Raw genomic sequence first — 20,078 nt, 5'->3', positions numbered from 1 at the left:
CATAAAGCGGTGTCATTGAGAAACATGGCCGCTTCCACGGGTGCTGCAAGCGCTGCTTTCTCCGACCCACAAGGTCCAGCTTCCCCTGGTTCTACCATGGACAGCACCACCATCCAATACAGTGCAGTTCTGGAGCACCTTATCGGGGACAAGAGGCCCGTAAAGGAGCTGAGCCCTGGCGTTATGGGGGGGCTGCCGATGCCTCCAAAAAGCGACGAGCAGAAAATGATCGAGAGGGGAATGGAGAGCTGCGCCTTCAAGTCCATCCTGGCCTGTGTGGGAGGTGAACAACCACAGTGACTAAATAAAAATCTCCTTCACTTAATTTTGGCGTCAGGCACTTTCCAACGAGATCTTTTAACAGTAAAGTTTTCTGATATCTTTACTAGCTATTGGGAGTCGTGTTCACCCAAACACCCTGAATACATTATATAGCTTCTCAACACAGAGCTATTATTTCGCACTTGTACTTTTTAAAAGCTGATAATAAACAATATAATGGAAATAAACAAAAATTATTCATTTGGGTAAATATTTTTGATTGATTTTTATTAAAAAATAATGTCCTTATTTTGTCATCTTTTTTTTTTTAATTCTTATTTTATTACTTGGGTAATTTTTTTTTTTTAATAATGTCCGTATTTGGTCATATATTTTTTATTATTGTTTATTACTCGGGTAAATATTTTTTTTTTTAAATAATGTCTTAATGTCCTTAAAAATGTAAACATTTTAAAGCCCCTGTCTTATTTATCTCCTACTTGGTTTTGAATGTGATCATACAATGAGAAACATAAACACTGGCTGTTTTTCAAGGGAAATCTTGGCTGTAGACCCAGATAGAGCTCTCATAGATCAGCATATCTTTTATTCCTGAAGTCTGTAGATGTGTGATTAATAGGGCTATGACAATATGTTTTCATCCCAATCCGATTCCAACTTTTTGGTGCCAATTTGATTTAAATGGTGATTCTCATGATTACTCAATATTGCTGAATTTTGTAGACTGAAAACAAACTAACAAAAACAAACAAAAAAAAAAGTACAAATTTTTGTTTTGCTCGTCTTTTTTCTTGATTTTAATTAGGGAAAAACAACACTGTAGCCAGACCATCTTTCTGCTGCTGTGATACCCAAGAAGACAAGTAAAAAGATCAATAAAAACATAAAAATGACAGAAATTTTATAATGTATCATTTTTTATTTATTTGAAATACAATAAATTTTTTAAACAAAAAAAAAAATATTTTAAAATTTGTGATGCAAAAAATCCTGATAGTGATTAATAATGTGTATTGTCATTCTATAGGGTTTGTCCTCGGAGGAGCTTTTGGTGTTTTCACAGCTGGTATTGATACCAATGTTGGCTTTGACCCCAAGGACCCTTTAAGAACTCCAACAGCACGAGAAGTTCTTAAAGACATGGGTCAAAGAGGGATGTCATACGCTAAAAACTTTGCCATTGTGGGTGCCATGTTCTCCTGTACAGAGTGCATCATAGAATCGGTAAGTCACTGCATTTCTGTTTTTAACTTTGGGCTTGTAAGATGATTTAAATGATGCACAGAAACTCAAGACCAAAGAATACTGGCATTTAAAATGATTTCACAATTCCCCATCTGTGAAAAAATTAAATAAGCAAAGATTTAAACTACAACATTTTCACCTGTTAGAAATGCGACCATTTCTAACAGGTTTGAGTCACTGGAAGATTTGACAGAACTACGAGGTGCTGCTGTGGTCCAATGCCATTAATATGTGATGGTACAAGCAGTTAAAGGCTTTAAAATAAAATCTACTGCAGGCAGAAGTAATATCTGACATCATGTGCAAATATATGTCCAGACTGTGCCTAGTTTGCTGCTGGAATAAATTGGATTCAATTTACAGTTTTCTTATGTTATATGATGATAATTTATAGAATACTTTAGGGAAATGAATATTCACTTTTTTAGTGACTGTAAATTTTCCAATGAAATATTATAAATCTGTCTCTCTGGAAGTAGAGACATTGGTTCAAATGTTTTTTTGTTTTGTTTTATTTGCTTTTTTTGGGGGGGGGGACAAAATAGAAAATAAACTTCAAACATGTTGGAGGAATTAACTAAATAATATGGCTTGTTATGTGCTAGGAGCATAAAAATCTGCTGCCTTTGCTGGAGTAACTCGGTGGTTCTTATTCCAGGTCCTCAGGACCCCCTGCGCTGCATGTTTAAAAGATAATCCCTCTTTAACACACCTGAATTAAATATAGAGCTCATCAAAAGGCTGCAAAGAATGATGATGAAGTTCAGTAATCTGACTCAGGTATTTTGGAGCAGGAACATGGCTAAAACATGCAGGGCAGGGGCTCCTGATACTTGACTTGCATATTGTACAATTACAAGCAAAGGATGAGAGAAAATCTGCCGTAAAATAGGTGCAGGCACGGTTGTCTCAACATCTCTGATGATTAATTGTAAATTCTAATTTCTCTGTTATTTAAAGATACAAAGAATCCTATACTAGTCCTGCTTTTAACCTCCTTTTCAGAAGTCTTATAGCGCCCCCTGGTACTCCTGACGCTTACAAGCAATATAAACCCATCTTTGCAAAACTTTTTAATGACCGTATTTGTTGTATTATTTCATGTGCTTGAAGTGGACAATCTTTACATTTTGTCTTTCAACCCGTGATTAATTTTTCAGCATAGAGGCAAATCTGACTGGAAGAACGCAGTCTACAGTGGTTGTGTAACTGGGGGAGCTATTGGATTCCGAGGTATGTAACCTGATTATTTCATGTGGATTATATTGTAAAGACTTCATTCATTTAGTCTTTACATGCTTTTTTTTTCCCTTTTCCTGTTTCGTAGCTGGTCTAAAAGCTGGGGTCCTGGGATGTGGAGGCTTTGCTGCATTTTCCGCTGCGATTGAATATTACCTCCGCTGAACCACTGAGGAGGGACTTACTTGCTGGGAGAAATCCAGTGCACAGAGAGGAGATTTATTAATATGAAAGTGGCAGCATGGTGGACAGAAGAAGACTTCTGGGTATTTTCTTGTCTCCATAGTTTTGTCATGTGGAACTGAAGCTGACTTAATTCGCAGCAGAAGGACCGAATGGTGAGCAGAGGGGGCCTGCTTCTGTATCCCTTATGTTGAGCTGAGAAAAAAAAACACATCTTTACTTTAAGCCATTATCATCTTGGCTCAGAGACACTTTGTTTTATATTATGGTCATAATTTGTGAGTAAATGATTCATCAAGGATTATTTATATAAAAATGTTTTTTTTTGCTAACATGGCTACTTTTCTTCCTAATAGATACAGGAGTGTTTCACTACACAGTTGCTCTTTGTGTTTGGATCAGTATCAGCTATATAACACACCAGTAGCTTTAAGGTCCACCTTTCTAGTACTGGGTTGGACTGGTTTAACTTTCAGAACTGCTTGTTTGTGGCTGAAAATCTTCTGCAATTTTTCTCCATATTGATATGATAGCATCACACAGTTGATGCGGATTTGTCGGCACATCCCAAAGGTGCTCTATTGGATTGAGATATGGTGAATGTGGAAGCCATTTGAGGACAGTGTTCAAGAAACCATTTTGAGATGGTTTTAACTTTGTGACATTGGCATTATCCTGCTGGAAGTATCCTGCTACACTGTGCTCATAAAGAAGTGGACATGATCAGAAACAATACTCAGGTAGGCTGGGGTGTTAAAGTTCAGTTGTTTGAACAAATTAGTTTTCATCGTTTACCTTTTTTTTTTTTTTTAAAGTATATTTCAATAAGAAATAAAAGACAGTAGTCATTGTGGCTTCTTTATCAACACATTTTCATTAATTGTGTAACTTTTTCGCAGGACAGTGCTCAGCAAGCATCCATGAAAAGCGGAATGGAAGTCTTCATTTAAAACCAATTCTTACGTTTGACCACCAGGGGGCGCAGTATGCACAGAAACGTGAAAGATATCAATATAAACAATAGGAAGACTGAAGTGGTTATTGATTGAATCTTAAGCATTAAACAGAAAGCTGCTGGGGTGCTGATAAAAGCTTCTTATGCTGTGGAGGATAAATGCCAAAATACAACTTTGTGTGTTTGTGGACATTATTTGCAACTTATTTTTGTGAACCACAGGAAATTTAATCAGAAATCTATTTAATCAGGATTATTTGAAAGTCTTTAGTTATGAAATGCTTAGAAAATGTTGTATTATAGATCTTTGGAAAGTCTGATAATCACCTTTACAACGAGGTAGAACTTGTAAAGTTCATGTTTCTGTAGGATGACCAATGAGGCTAAACATGTGGGCAGAGCCTCCATCAAATCATAAAAAATCCCCTGTAATATTCTCCTGTTGGTGTTAAGTGTTCTAAGTTTCAAGGTGGCTTGACCTGATGATCCATACGTAGCCACAACAGCTCTGCTCCCTCATGCTTGTCATTACTGTGGGATAGCATCACATTCCTCAACCAGGAGCTGCTGGAGGTCACAAGTGTCTTTTAATCTGGTGGAAGTCTGGATGCACAGCAGGTCATCCCATCATCTCCACACCCAAGTTCTGCTGGTGCCGGGTTCTGGAGATCTGGGATTTCCACTGACTTCAGAATCTCATACTGGTGTCTGTCAGGTTCCAGTCATTCATGTCTGACGATGAGTGAACACAAATAAGAGAATAATGCAGGGGATTTTTGACACATTTTCATTGAGGGGCACTGCCCAAATGTTTAGCTGTGTCACCTCCTCAGAACCCTGACAAGTATTACTGGTGAATAATCAAGTTTTCCCAATAAAGTATATTACAACACTAACTTTTAGGGCTGTGACAATACGCTTTTATCCTAATTCGATTCTGATTTTTTGGGTGCCGATTCAAATTAAATTGCGATTCTCACAATTCTTTGATATTGCTGATTTTTGTTGATTAAAAACCAAAGAAATGTATAAAACATTTTTGCTAGTCATTTTTCTTGATTTCAATTAGGAAAAAACACAGTAGCCCAAGAAGACAATTATAAAGATCAATAAAAATGACATTTCATAATATAAAAATATATGGATTATTTTTATTTTTAAAAAAAAAAAGATTTTAACAAAAAAAAAAAGTATTTTAAAATTGTGAAGCAAAAAATTCCCGATTTTAGATTTTTTTATTCGATTTTCCCACCCCTACAAACTGGTTTTTATTAAAGGGAAGAAACATTCAACCAAACATTCATCATTTGTTCATGCCTACCAGAGGTTAAATCAAATCTCAGACACAAAGTGAGTGTTTAATAACTTTTATTTTACTAAAAAATGGGGAAAAGTTCACATTGACATCTAGTCTCAATATTACAGTATATTGAAATTCTTCTCAAAGGAAGTAAAATACAACAGTTTTTATTTTATTTTAATCTTATATTAAAAATATCAAATAGTACTCATCTAGCAGTGCTTGCAGTTATTAACGATATGTTGCAGGCTTGATAGCAGAAAGGTTGGCTTTGTACAAAGCAGGTTTTGAACATTTTTATTTCATTTTGTGATATTTTATTTTGCCAGTCTTAGCGATGGGCCTTGCAGAAACAACCTACCTTTGTGTTACCCCGGCCTGACTTTCATTGACAAGCTGAACATGCAATCAGGGCAACTACACAAATCATCCTACAGATAATATCGGTGCAGTAAGAAACTTGGAACAGGCTTGCGATGCAACAACAAGAAAAACAAAAAGGAAGCCAACTGTTCCGTTCACTGTGTTGCCCCCCCCCCCCCCCCCCCCCCCCCCCCCCCACTCCCCCACAGACAACTGTCATGTCACAGAGTGCCCTTCCACATCTACAAGGTGATCTGTAATTAATTGGCAGACTTGCTGGTGATCTTTTCAGCACAGCTGACCAACCATGGACATGGTGAATAAGAAAATTAGACTCCAAATAACATTACTACCTGGACAAACCTAAAAAAAGAGACAACTCCTTAGAGCTTTCTTCTATTTGCACAAAACTGTACAGGCACACATATTATATATATATATATATATATATATATATATATATATATATATATATATGTAGTATATATATATTATATATATATATATATATATATATATATATATATATATATATATATATATATATATATATATATATATATATATATATATAAATAAAAATAAATAGGGCTATTTTGGCCAAGACTTAGTGGAGAGGACTGTTCTCTTGTCATGTAAGTACAAAGAGTCCCAGTCCCTGCCATTCACTGGACGGCTTCCAAGCCACCTCTAAAGTTCTTGTAGTCCCTTAAACACACACTCAGTCGAGTTCCTCCACATGTCACTCACACACCCCAGCCTCTTCTACCACATGCACAAAGCCAGAAAGACAAAGAAAAAAAAACAGCTGATGAACATTTTTATAAAACATGTAAATGCCTTTTTTCTGGAATGCCTCTGATCAGGAAGTTTGAGTCGATCGGTTTCTGAGATCATCAACCAGCGACTGATAGGGTTCACAAGAAGACGCCATCGCACGTAGTCAGCTATGATCCTGAGCCCCCGCACCAGGCTGTGGGCTCTGCCCCCCCCCCCCCTCATCCCTACAGGTTTTCCCAGTGTCGTTCCCAGAGAGGCAGCTCTGCTTTCCCTGCATTAACGTTTTACATGACTTTTAGATGATCAGAAAATGTCTTTTGCAGCCTTGCGTGCTCACCTCTGTCTCGTCACAGGACAATGTTGTGGGCGGGGGGGGATAAGATAAAGGATTTTTAAGGGGCGGGAAAGAGGGGCTGTACTGCTGAGAGCTCTACGAGCTGTCTCCTGGAGAGAGGTGAGGCGGTGGGGAGGTACTGAGGGTGGGGTTTGTATGGAATCTATCCCTCACTCTGGTCTCTGGATGAAGCCTTCAGAGGGGGGGGGGGGGGGGGGGGTTTAAACATCAGTGGAGAAGTAGAGCGTGTTGCGCTTGAGCTCGGCGAAGGAAATGGGAGGGTGCTGCAGGTAGTAGAGCAGAACTTGGACCTAAAAGAGAGAGAGAGGTTGTGTGATTACAAATTTATTTGATTTATCTCTAAATCACAACTTATGATCCTGGATGTCTCTTTTACGTCTGATCCTGGCATTCATAGACATACAGACAAAACGACATAAATACAGTTAATACCTCTCATTATTATTACTCATACATTTTGCTTTAAGGTTTGGGACTGCAGCTCCAGTAGGAGTTGGGAATATAAACTATAATGACTGGTGTATCAAAAAGTAGAAAAAGAAGTCTGCTATTAGACCCTTCCAATGGCTGGGGTGGGGCGGGGGGCAACATTATCCGGACCAAGGTTGCGTTCATGCAGCACTTCTCAAACAAGTTCAACCTTTAAAAAAACACATTTCCACCAGAGGCAGGAAAATATGCCGCCGCATCAGATGCTACAGTTTCCCCCATCCAGACCGCGCATCATCCCACACACACGTATGTTTTGGTCATGTTTGGACGGACCGTTTCGTAGTCTGCTTTCCTTTTTTTCCCCTCTCTTCTCGGCTTTCCTGAATTTAATCCGCTTGAAAGGATTGAAAACTTGTGTTTTTTGGCAGACCAGGTCCGCTTCGTTGATCCGAATCAGAATTCATTTTTGCATTCACATTACCGTAAGTGAAGCCGACTTCCTGAGCAAACAGACTAGGATTGAAACAAAAACAAAACAAAACAAAAAAAGCTGCTGTTTATTTGTTTATTTATTATGGATCCCCATTAGTTGCAAGTGTGAATGTGTCCATAAAAAAATGGATCGGATCAGCTACCCATCTGTTGAAGGTGAAGCAATCCACCTCTGAACTACAGCTGCTGATAGAGATCGTATCCTCATGTTTATCATCATGTGTCTGCTTCACATGAAGTGGGTCAGGACAAGTTTAAATCATTTAAACCCTCCTGTGTCTATTAAACGAACTACATACATTTAGTTTTAGCAACAATTAGAGCTGGAACACTATTTATTCCATCACCTCAGCATTGGTATGTTTATAGTTTGTAATCAAAATTATGTAAAAACTGCCGTTCCTGAACTTCTGTACTCAGAAGTTTTCTGTCAAGTTTATCCTGTAAACAGAACTAAAGTAAGAACATAGTGGGTGGAAACTTTAACTTTCTTAAACGTTTAATTAATTGATTACTTAATAAGCATCTTAAATATAAATTAGCTTCTTTACAAACACTTTATTGTAATGGACAGATGAGACCTCCTGCATGCTGCCTCATTTATGATGTTTACTTGAATGCTGTTTATTCTGCCAAGAAAAGATGTTTGTGCACAGGAAGTGATGATTGGATGGCCTGTAGCATAAATACAGCTGGGGGAATAAGCTGCAGCGGCATGGGTCTCTTGGTGACATGGGAGTCAAATGAATCTAGATAACATGCTCAGCTTTGATGGAACAATAACAGCCTAAAGTTTACAGCACAGACACTCAGAGGGGATTCTTGCCCAGTGGCTGGTGGATAAACATCAAACGTTCCCCGTTAAGAAATGTTAAGATAAAAATATTAAATCTTTAGGACACACATGTGTAAGTTGTACCTGCGCCATGACGTCATGTGACCAGATGTCTGAGGCCGAGGTGATGTGCTGTCCCTTGGTGCTCTCTGACTCGGAGGGTCTGAGCAGAGTGGGACCGAACACGGTAGCCAGATTGTGGAGGGACATCTTGTTGATCGGCTCCTTCTCAGCCACCCTGCAGGAGCAACAACCCACAGGAGTTACATGCTGGAAGCAAGCTTTGTTTTGGAATAGGTAATTATCACAAATATATTCAGAAACTATTTAAACGTCCCTGATAGAAGCTGATCTGTTTGAGGTGAAATTAAACTATAAACATTAAAAAGTCCAGTCAATTTTATTTCTACACTGATTACCTACAAACAGATTTTATCCAAAAATTCACTCATTTTTGCCCCAAGCAAGCCAAGAAATCTGCTTACTTCCTCCTTCAGATGCAAAATTACCTATAATGAGCGTTTGTTTGAGTGTAACTATATCTGTGTACCGTTTGAGGTGCTCCAGCAGAGTTAGGAACGTCATGAGGTTGGGGTCGGGCAGAGAGCGCAGGAGGTGCATCATGCAGTTCTCCTTGGCTGCCGGGTCTGACAGCGCTGCAATGAAACAGGAAAAGTGTGTCTTATCCAGTTACAGCCTTTTAACTTTAAACTTCATATCCTCCAGTTGGTGTACTACAGCTCCCTCTGCACAAGTCCACAACAGCCCACCGATGACAAACACACACTTCCTGCACTGACTGACTGGGTTTAAAGTCCCACCTATGCCCTCCATGAAGGCTGGGTAGAGGCGGTCAGTGAGCAGAGGCTCAGGCAGCTCCCTGAAGTACAGCTTGAGTGTTCCTGCAATGGCGTTGATGTCCATGTCACTCAGCATCACCAGGATGTCTTTGGTATCTGCGGGTCAGACGTGTAGACACACCAATTAGAGGCAGAACTTTCTACATTGTATTCGAGTCTCACAACGACACAGCTGCTCCGTCCAGGAAACAGATGCAAACATGGTGAAGATACCAAACAGAAAAAAAAAAAAAGAAAAAAAAAAAATCAAAGGTGATACTGGACTCTGCTGTGTCGGGTCTTAGTGGACTTAAGGCAGCTGTGTTATTCAACACAGAACAAGAACACTTGACAGCTGCTGCTTGGATTTCTCCCACAAATCTCCTCCTACAGAGAGCTGAAACTCCTTATTATGAACCATAACGTTTCTTCTGTTCATGTACAACAACACAGAAATTCATCACTGATTTATGTTTCCTGATGCAATCAACACTTTAATTTCATGTTGTAGCTTAGTTTTGCTAATTTGGTGCAGAAAGTTTTATGAAGAATTCAAATGCAAATTTTATGGCCGGCGGTTGTTTGATCTGCAGTGAAGATGAGAAGAAAAGAGTCTTACTTGTGTCAAATGCTAATTTGAGGGCCTGGATGTCAGTGGCCACCCCTGAGATCCTGTAGATTCCCACTTCATCAATCCCCCTCTTTTCCACTTCCTCAATGCACTGACGGACAATGTAAGGCACCTTGGAGCGCTCGCGCCTGCAGACGTTGACAGAAGTTAGTTTTCTGATGACTGAGATCTATCACCACTGGTGTGACAGTAAGTCTGTTTTTTTTTTCATTTAAAATGCAAAAAAAAAACAAACAACAAAAGTAAGTTTGTGTGTGAGAAATGCAAAGTCATGCAGCTGATCTTTACCCCCCAACGAGTAAGTGCTTACTTTGTAACCACGTTAATTTTGACTCCAAACACCCCACTCTGTTTCTTGGACGGCGTCCTCTTCAAGCTGAGGTCCCGACTTGTAAACTTCATGGAGAATTCCACTTTAATCTGGAGATGAAGAAACAACAATGGACTGAGTTACAATGAACAGAATTAAACCACTTTTTTTGTACTCGCTGGAAGCGGCTGAATTAATAAATTGAAATCTGTTCGTGTCTCACCCCGTTCATCTCTATGACGTCCATGTGCCAGTTCTTGGACTGGACCGTCTGAGGATCCAGCTGAAAAGACACAAACACAAAATGGTTCAAACTTTTTTTAAATCTTTGACCAAAGGAGGACACGCAACTTAACTCAGAGATTTTCCCCTAAACGAGACGACTATCACATCCCAAGACTGCAACTGACATCATTAAATATCATTAAAGACAAAACAGTTTAATTTCTGCCAGATTTCATCAGAGATTAAAAGAAACTCAAAGTCTCCAATTAAAAAAAAGTATTCAAAGAAAAGTAAAACAGCTTTCTGTGTTTTATTTCTCTCTGTCTTGTAATGTGATGAGTAACTTGGCTGAAACAGAGATTATAATACCAGAGAAAGCAACAACTGGCGAAGTGCGAAGTGAAGCAAATCCTCATGTAGACAGCGAGGCTGTAAAGTTTATGTGGGAATAAAACATGCCAAACTCCTGCATTTTCTGGCCTGTTAATTAATCATTTGTTTTAAGATAAAGAAAGAAGAGAAAAATAATGTTCCTGTTTTGAACCGGGGACCTTTCGCATGTTAGGCAAACGTGATAACCACTACACCACACCTCTATATCCAGCATAAAGTATGCCTGACCTCTACTTTGTTTTACAAGCTTGTGTTATTTGAGCCTCACTGCAGCAGCAGTACAGAAGAAGATATTTACTCAGGGAAAGATAACCCTGATTTTTTTTTGTGACAACGAAGGCATGCAAAGCCTCAATCAGCTGTGAGAAACTGCGATCATTTAGGAGCTGCTAATGTGTCCTGTCAATAGTCAAAGCTGCTCCATGATACCAGTCTGAATCTACTTCAGGAAAGAATGATGCCACTTCTGTGGAACTTCCATCATTTGCCCTCAGCAGCCTCTCAGGGGTCCTAAAAAGTCTCCAGAAAGGCTCAGACGTTTGGCCTCCTTCATCACACAGATTCACGGCTTCATGTCCCACGAAGACGTCAGGCATGGCAGCCTGTTGTTGTTTGGAGTCTCCTGCAGCCTCCTAATGACTTTTTTATAGACTGCTTCAGCGTCTGCACCCTGCAGTTATGCCATTAGCCCTCTGAACTGTGATGTGCTATAGACTAAGACGAAAACAGCGTTTGTTGGGCGAGCACAAGGGTGGCACACTTCTCTCTGTCAGCATTAGGCTGCAGCTATTAAACGTTCTCAGTGTGTATTTCATTACCTTGTAAAGAAGCTGTTTGGCGCTGGTTTTATGCATCAGTATTACTGTTAAAGCCAGTTTCCCAGCAGGATTTGTATTTTGTGACGAGGGAAAGGTAATCACCACAACAGGGTCTTTAAACAGCGACTGCTACGAGGGGGAACTGGGCAAAGGTCCAAGACTTACTGGTCGGTACGCTCACAGGGAAAACATTTAAACTATTCCTCCCACTTATTTCCTCCTCATTACTTTCTGCTAATTTTCAAGAAACCTGATTAAAAATGAATGCACTCAAATAGGGTTGTAAAAACAAAAGAGATCCATTACAGGCAGTTGCTGCATTCAGCAACCCTTCTCAGACCCCAATCCTCAACTGGCCCTCTTGTTTTTTTTTTTTTTTTATTAAAAATACTTAGGATAGCAACTTGACCCATCCCAACCCCACTTAAACTGTTATGGGAAATGAGTAACTTTGGCTCAGGGGGCCTGAACGACTGACTTACATAGTTTACACTAAATACGGCATTCACAATGAGAAACTGGATGTCAGTGGAAGGGTTGCATGATAAGAAACAGCTTCGGTGTTAATGAGTTGTGCCTGGTCAGCAGGAGGATTTCAGCTTTTATCCCAAGCGACAGCTCAGGCAGGGGACCAGAAGGAAGACGGCAAGTAACAGAACAGAGACTAGAGATATAAATAAATTAAGCTTGTATTAATCAAAACTAGGTGAGAGGGTGAACATACCAGAAATTAAACTATGCAAAATATTTGTGTTTTTAAGCCAATTAATATCCTTTACATCTGGCTTGTTTACGCTGTCTCCAGACATCTTAATGACCTGAAGACCAGCAGAGCTTTCTTCCTTTTTTTAATCTCAGTCCAGACAGACAAAAAATACAATAACCAATTTCCTTCTTTAAGAACGCTTGAGGGGGATGTGGAGCACATGAGCGAACGTGTGCACATTCATAGACGTCTCAGAGAAGATAAAAGTGAAAAAAAAAAGGGGGTTTTCTTTTCTCCAGATGTCTTCATGCTTCAATAAGTCTGATTAGGATCACATCACTCTGGACTCAAAGCTCTCTTTGTTGGGACCATGAGGACTATAATGGACGTATGATTGAGGCGAGCGAGCGGACTGCACCCTGAGGCGAAGGACAGGAATACTATTGGATAGTTGTGACATTTGTACGCATTGCACTTGTGGAAGGAACATGGATTTTCTTTACACAGGATACACATTTGTGCCGTATATGTTCGTTTTAAGTCGACTGCTTTGTTGTTCTGTTACATATGGACAGCAGATGTGGGACTCAGCTGGTTACAGTTTGTTTCCTGCCAACACAGTGTATGGCCCACTAAACTTGACCTCTTTATGCTCAGCCTCACACCTTCTTTCATCTCTCGGCTCTGTTTGAGTGTTTAAAACATTGACAGAGGGAAACACGTGGCTGCCGTGTGATTAAACCAACTTGTAGACCCTACAGGACCTTTCAGTTTCTTTTCTTGCTTCTTGCCTTCAAAAAGACTCAGAAAGCCAAGAGACAAGATGTACACAGTCTGTACTCTGCTCGCCTGATCTGCAGGGACAGAACAAAGCTGATAAGATAAGTCGTGCTTTTTACAGCCACATAGTTGCTTTTACTCAAACAGTGCAGCTGGTTTATGCTTTAGATTTTTCTTTCTTTTTTTTTTACACTTTTATCTTGCATTTGGGTGAAGATTTGTTTGGCTTATCTAATCATTTTGAACATTTTACAGATTTTATCATGATAAAAAATGCAGTTATCCGAGACAGGAGAACCAGTGATATACATATCAGAAAGGAATTTTAGTTATTTATTTACCACTTTTAGTCAGGCTGCGTCTTTAAATGATGGAAAAGCACAAGCAGTGGTACTGCCTGTACCTCTCGTGTCAGGCGAAGGTGATAACGGCGACATTACAGGAAGTGGCTATCTGCATGCAGGTGCGGTCTTCATGACTGTTGCATGAAGCAAGCATGACTTTCTACCTCTGTACATGCTGGTGACGTGTAAGGCAGGTGCATCTATCAGAAAAGTATTGACAACAGCACCTGCTCTTACTTGGTGCCGTTTGCAAGAGAATGGATTAGAAATTAAGAATAAAAATATTGCACTGAGGTTCCGTTACATTTAATTAATATGTTGCAATCAAAGCTGAGGGTATAAATATGTAATTAATGTAGAATCAAGTAGACAGAAATGAATAAAGGAGTGTTAAAATGGGACAAAAGTCACGTTACTGGAATGAAATCTAAAGCCTTCATAATAGCACAACACCTACACACTTCATTAATGTAAAGTAGCTGTAGTGGAGACTTGATGTATACTGCCAAAAAATATTCTAAAAGGCACAACTTGAGCTTTTAATATGCAAAAATGAATGAATTGCTGCTTTGTGTTTCATCGCTGTTTTCCTCTGCTGCTCTCTGGCTGATTAAATATTCATTCAGCTTTAGAAAGCTCTTTGTTAGTCCTTTAATTATAACCTAGCTCAAACTGCACGGCTCCTTGGCTTTAGCGGGATTACAGGAACTGTTTGCACAGCGATTGAGCCCGTCTTTAATTTCCAACTTGCACATCACACTGCAGCAATTTTTGCTTCATAGCATATACAAAGCATTGTTATTTTTAGACTCACATGCCACATAAGCATAATGTTTACATGTTCATTAGTCGTGAGCCTCTTCGCCACACAGCTGTGAATGTCACCGCGGCCATGGGAGGCTCTTTGACTCAGTTGCCATGTTGCCTTTTCACTTTGCTTGCATGTTTAAGCCAATAGGTGGGGATTTTCCAACAAATAAGAGTTGTGATTTGCAGAGTAGTTTTGCATCTCCGCCTACAGTGTGTGATTCTTGTGTAGCGGCAGAAACAGCAGCGCAGAGACAAGTACGAGGCTTATGCAACATGACCCTGCTTGCAGCCTGGATGAGTAAGAGTGTTTCAGCACAAAGAGCTGTGATTTGACCTGATATAAGAGCAGAAAAATGGTGAAAACATTTCTAAAATTTTAATGCAGTACAGTGTTTGTCTTTAATAGAAAGCGATGTCTTACTTTTTCTCTTCAAACAAACACTATTTTAGTTCGTTTCCTCTTAGTGTTCATATAAAATTGAGACTTTTTTTTGGGAAAAGACTGATCAAATCTAAAACTGTTGTTTCTGAATACCATCAACTCCAATTTCAGTCCCTCAACCTTCATCTAAAACCCATCCTTAAGCCAAAAATGTTAGTTTTGGTCTCATTCAGACAATTCACATTAAATATCTTATTTAACCTGACAGAACTCCTTGCTTACATCAAAAACAAAGAATCCAAAAGAGATTTTTTTTGCTGTGATGAACCTGCGTGTTTCTTTTGGATAGATTTACAGATGTGTGTCATTGTGTGGCTTGTGGTGGAGGTCACTGCTGTACTCTTCTAATGATTTGTAAGCTTCTCCACCGACAGCATTAAATCGCCTATATGAGTGAAGACAGCTGCTTCCATTGCACCAGTTCTGAAGCATGATCAGAGAGGTATGTATGACCTCCTAGATTTAACCATTCAAAACAACCTGATAAGCTGAAAAAAAAAGCAGTTTGTCTCTCTCCTTTGGTCATTTATTAAAACAAAGTAAAGTTCAGTAAATTGATCACATTTAACAATATGGCAACCCAGAGTCAGTGTCTTTATGCAGAACCTGATCACACAACTGTCTTAGCACCAATATTAATGAAAAAGCAAGAGATTAAACACACATCACCAAACCTTTGTTATCACCGATCTATGTCTTGATGTCACCATTCAGAGACCGAATCCACCCTGTGTGCTTGTACTGAAGCTGCATCGCCAGAAGGAAAGGGGTTATTGTAGGTATCAACCTGAAAAACGTGTTATTGACCTCCTGCTCCTCTTCTGGAGCTCATTAACTAATCACAACCCTCCACACGGGGGAGGGGGAGGATAAGGGGCCAATAAAGGGCTATGCCCGCTAGTGGGGACAGGCAGAGATTTATGTGGCCTATATAAAAAGGCCATTAGGGGACTAGCTGGCATTTAGGCAGGTGTGTGTGTGTGTGTGTGTGTGTGTGTGTGTGTGTGTGTGTGTGTGTGTGTGTGTGTGTGTGTGTGTAAAAAGGAGGAGTATGATTTTGTATGTGAGCTAAAAGAAATGGGATGAGGGTGGTGGAGGGCAGACCATAATGGTCGGATGTGATGATGTGATTCTCGTCCATGGCCCGGGTGGCAGCTCCTTTGTTTTCTCACTAAGCCGGGTGTCTACAAAATCCAGCACGCCCAGAAAGCAGGTCACCAAACGGGACCAAAAAAGCCTCAACTTCTATCCAGTTACAGCTCAATCATCATTTGTTCTGATCCTGGGACGCAGAAGATATATGATGTCTGATTTTAGCCCAATTACTTTCCCCCGTCAGGCTCCAATCTATTCACACTGTGTCTTAATTAGATGCTGCTGTGGGCGCTTAAGGAGAGAAGACATTTCCCAGGTGTGCTTTCACACCCAAACGTATCCTTTACATGCAGATTCCTTTGAACACCATGTAAATAAGTCGATGCATGCCACAGAAGCACAAAAGCAGCTCGGGTAGCATTCCCTGCAGCTATGCTTTCTTATAACAACTACACACTGAACTATAGATTTTTAAGACACATTTTTAAGAAGCAAAATTCATTTGAGAAGCAAGAAAATGAATGAATGAGCAAAGAAATGAAAGGAAAATGATGTAAAATGGTTTTCTGTAGGTACACATGATAAACTGTGTGTAAGCGCTTTCATTTCCTTAACATAAATCTCCAATTCACCGCTAGCTCCATGTCACGATTTTATCTCCACTTTTCCATGCAACAGCAATCACCATGAAAAAGGCATGATGGAAGGAGACAGAAAGGGAGAATTGTAGAAGAGCTGATAAGATCGAAAGGCAAACAATCCTAAAACCGCGAGACAAATTTACTCAGACAAGCTGGCATTCAAAGTCTCCGTCTGTATGAATGAATGAATGGACAGAACTTCGCAGGGAAGTTGGGTGAAAAGGGATTTCTCTGCAGACAGAGTTCGGTGGCGGCATCAGCTGCTACTTGATGCAAATCCGGACAGTGAGAAAATACTTCATACGCTCTTCAAATTAAGATGCAGCAATGTGCAGAGAGCAGCAGAACAAATCAATACTGAACCTACAGGTCAATTCAGTAAAGTCTGGGTTTAAGGTGTAATCCCTGTTTTATTCCACACAAGCTGACAGTGGGCAGCTTTTCCTGAGCTTCTGTTGAATAATGTAAAGCACAGAAGCAAAGGTCCGACCTTTTCTCCACTTGATTTCATTGTTCTGAAACGGTTTATTGTGCACTAAATTCAAACCCAAAACGCTGGATATGCACTCATGATGAAGATGAGGTTTAATGAATAAACATGTGCAGACACTTGGAGAAACTGCCAACGACATCTGAGGTTTTTCATGCGCAGTATTCACAGCTTTAGCTCGATGTGCAAAGCTATGCGTGTGTTAGAACTGCCTTGTTTGCCTCAAAAGCCTCTTAAAGTAAAGAAGAACTGAATCAGACACAAATCACAACCAGCTTTTAAAATGTGTGTGTGTGTTTGCACCTGCACATAGGTTTGTCAAACAGATCCTTCAGCACAAGGTTCTGTGTTTGTACCAGACAGCAAACATTTCCCTTCCTTATTAAATCTAACCCATACAGCACCACCACCACATTCTCCACCTAATTTTGGTCTCAGTCGAGTCTGTTGTGACACTTTCTTGTCTACACTGCCCACTACGAAGAGCTGAGAACAGAACATAGGTTCCAAAATCCCACATTTGCATTGCTAGTTGTAGAAAATACGATTTTCAAAACATGCAAGACATATTCCGTAGGCTATTTGGAATAAAGTGACAGTCAATTAGCAGTAGAAGAAGGAGGAAAGCAGGAAAAATAAAAAAAAATTTTAAAAAAAAGATTTCTGCTTAAAATGCCAAAAGGGCAAAGTATCAGCTGAGCTAGAGGGTGGTGGTGCCTAAAACGAACAGCAGAGGGAGCTGTTTTCATAGTGAAATGTATGATAACCAACATTTATTCAGATTTTCTATAGTCATCACCAGAGGCTTTAAAAGACAAAATGTTGGTGGGTGTAAAATAGCCTTGGATGAGATGAAAAGGAGCATAAAGCTGTTATAATCCCCACTTGATTATTGTACAGTCCTGCATCCCTGGAAATCCTAAATCCTCTCAGTGTGTGTTATTTCTTCTAATATGAACATCCTCTTCCATCAGAAACAGATAAATCTTCCATAATAATTTACTGCAATATTAAATACTTTTTAAAAGTGGAAAAAGACAAATATTTGCATCAAACAGATCCGCCATATTTGACTCAAAGAACAAAAAACATCTTTTTTTCCCAACTTTGCTACTGTAAGCAGATCATTTTTGGTAACACAGTCAATAAACCCATCACTTAAGAACAAAAGTCAACTCTGCATTGAAAGAAAGACACCCAGAGAGAGAACACACACACACACACACACACACACACACACACACACACACACACACACACACACAGACACTGAGAATAAAAGAGAGGCAGAACAAACAGATGGAAGTGACACAGTGATGAATGCAGCAGGACAAACACATTGAGTTAGAGGACAAAAAAAAAGGGAGAAAACCCGACGTGTGTGTCAATATGTTAGCAAGAGACCTTTTGTCTGAGTAGCTTGCTGCGAACGCGGCCCCATAGCTTGGCCCCGGTGTTGGTGTGCCTCTTGAGCACAGGGGTCTGTGGCTGACCGGACAAGTTGTGCTGGTTCTGGTCCACGCAGCAGTGCTGCTCCAAGAGCTCGCACACCGAGTTCAAGTTTACATCCGATACCAGGATCTCCGTCATCCCAAAGCTGCCAAATCCCCCTTCCACCGCAGCACAGGTGGAGGAAGTGTGTTGCTCACAAGGAAGAGGAGGAGGAGGAGGAGGAGGGAAGAATCCAAAAGTAACCCTTGACTGATTGCAGGACCAGGGGCTGAAGAGTTGCAGCAGGAATGATGAAAGGAAATAACAAAATAAAACAAAAAAAACTAGCAAATATTCACTTCAATAAAAAAGAAAAGACGATGAGCAGAAAGAGAACAAGATGCTGCCATGATCTCCTTGATAAATCTATTAATAATTCCAGGTAGGATCTTGTTTCTGTGAGTTCATTCCCCAGTCAGCTGCCAGCATCTCCTTGCGCTGGAATGTGACTTCCACAGCGGAAAACATAGAGATGGAGCGCTACAGCGAGGCAGAGGCAGAAGAGGGAGGGAGATGGGAGGGGTGAATGAGCTCCCAAGTGTCCCCGCTTCTCCAGATGTTTATGGACACACCTCCAAAGAATGGAGGGAGGGAGGGAGGGAGGGGGGAAGAGGAGGGCACTGCACACAGTCAATGAGAAATGATGGAGAAAGAGAGGAGGGAGGGATGGACGTCTAAATGCCGGACTGTGTTTTGGGCAGCACTTTGACCCAGTCAACCTTTCCCAGAGATGCTCAGCAAACTCAGGAAGTGATCAGAAACAGAAAGACGGAGCATAAAACAGCTAAATTGGCTTAAATCTTTCACAACAAACGAATGCATTGCCGTAGCCTCCTCCTAGTAACTGCGCCTCTCCCAGCCTGTAACCTCTCCTCTCTCATTTTCACCATTCTCCTTCCACTCACTGCTGATGCGAGCGTGTTTTTCCACTACACTGCTTAATCCTTTTCACGAGACCAGTGTGTTGACGCTGGAAAGTCACTCAAACACATCCATGTGCAGACCCGTCCTGGGAGCCGCGCAGAGCCAATCACCATCTTTATTCAACAGGACAGCCAGAGAGCTGGCTGCTCTTAAGTGGCGTATTCCTCTGGAGAACAGATCGATACGTGGCAAAGGGAGTCTGTGTATGCCTGTCAAAGCCCATCTCCGTCCTCTGTGTCCCTTCCCATTTGAATTAGAAGGGGAAAAAGCATTCTGCTCAGCAAAGGTTAGAGACGCAGGGATGCATTTTAAAAGCCTCCAGAGTGGTAGTTGTGATTCAGAGAGGGGGTCTGCTGATAAGGAGACCGGTGTCTGCTGATTGTGCCATGATTCATGAAAGGTTTCGGATGAGGGGAGAAGAGTATGTCACGCAATTTTATTCATATCCCTAAGTGTCTGCAAACAGCTGTTTACCGAGGTGTAAATAATGGATGAATAGTTTGTCTGGTCAATATTCTTTCTCTATAAACAGATTATTTCAAGTAATCATGCTGATGTAATGTCCCTTTACATTACAGGGTGCTCCGGATGCCAGCAGACGGTACGACAGTGCGTGGTAAAAACATATGGGTCAGTGTGTGTTCTGCGGTGATGATAAAACGGCGAGCAGATGGGAAG

The 20,078-nt window shown here is 40.4% G+C and overlaps 2 protein-coding genes across 5 annotated transcripts in view; one reads left to right on the top strand and one right to left on the bottom strand.

Annotated features, from left to right (window-relative positions):
• Window positions 1-3: 3 nt before the first annotated feature.
• Window positions 4-4,847, top strand: timm22 (translocase of inner mitochondrial membrane 22 homolog (yeast)). Of its 2 annotated transcripts, XR_013771475.1 has the most exons (5): window positions 25-283; window positions 1,310-1,506; window positions 2,688-2,760; window positions 2,855-3,689; window positions 3,849-4,847. XR_013771475.1 is itself a non-coding variant. In XM_079247785.1 (4 exons), the coding sequence occupies exons 1-4, from the start codon at window positions 25-27 to the stop codon at window positions 2,929-2,931; spliced, it is 606 nt and encodes a 201-aa protein (XP_079103911.1). In that variant the 5' UTR covers window positions 4-24; the 3' UTR covers window positions 2,932-4,847. The 2 variants fall into 2 exon arrangements, 1 of the variants encoding a protein (XP_079103911.1); XM_079247785.1 differs by having other exon boundaries at window positions 4-283; window positions 2,855-4,847.
• Window positions 4,848-6,587: 1,740 nt separating this feature from the next.
• abr (ABR activator of RhoGEF and GTPase) overlaps window positions 6,588-20,078 on the bottom strand; it is a 118,182-nt gene continuing 104,691 nt past the window's right edge. For 2 of the 3 annotated variants that reach the window (XM_079247554.1, XM_079247555.1), the window contains 7 exons: window positions 10,465-10,524; window positions 10,242-10,351; window positions 9,920-10,059; window positions 9,283-9,417; window positions 9,012-9,117; window positions 8,546-8,699; window positions 6,588-6,992 (listed from right to left, as the gene is read on the bottom strand). In XM_079247554.1, coding sequence (XP_079103680.1) covers window positions 6,903-6,992; window positions 8,546-8,699; window positions 9,012-9,117; window positions 9,283-9,417; window positions 9,920-10,059; window positions 10,242-10,351; window positions 10,465-10,524 — 795 coding nt within the window. In that variant the 3' untranslated portion in view covers window positions 6,588-6,902. Of the gene's footprint in view, window positions 6,993-8,545; window positions 8,700-9,011; window positions 9,118-9,282; window positions 9,418-9,919; window positions 10,060-10,241; window positions 10,352-10,464; window positions 10,525-18,389; window positions 18,919-20,078 lie in introns of those variants that run through there. The other variant, XM_079247556.1, reaches the window with a different exon arrangement.

This window comes from Telmatherina bonti (assembly GCF_933228915.1).
Source record: "Telmatherina bonti genome assembly, chromosome: 10".
In the NCBI taxonomy this organism is placed as follows: domain Eukaryota; kingdom Metazoa; phylum Chordata; class Actinopteri; order Atheriniformes; family Telmatherinidae; genus Telmatherina; species Telmatherina bonti.
This window is presented reverse-complemented; position numbering and strand designations above follow the sequence as displayed.

Coding starts and splice junctions, on each gene's coding strand:
- timm22 (XM_079247785.1), top strand. CDS start 25: ATGGCCGCTTCCACGGGTGCTGCAAGCGCTGCTTTCTCCGACCCACAA. Junction 1,507..2,687: donor CAGAGTGCATCATAGAATCG/GTAAGTCACTGC, acceptor TTAATTTTTCAG/CATAGAGGCAAATCTGACTG. Junction 2,761..2,854: donor GGGAGCTATTGGATTCCGAG/GTATGTAACCTG, acceptor CCTGTTTCGTAG/CTGGTCTAAAAGCTGGGGTC.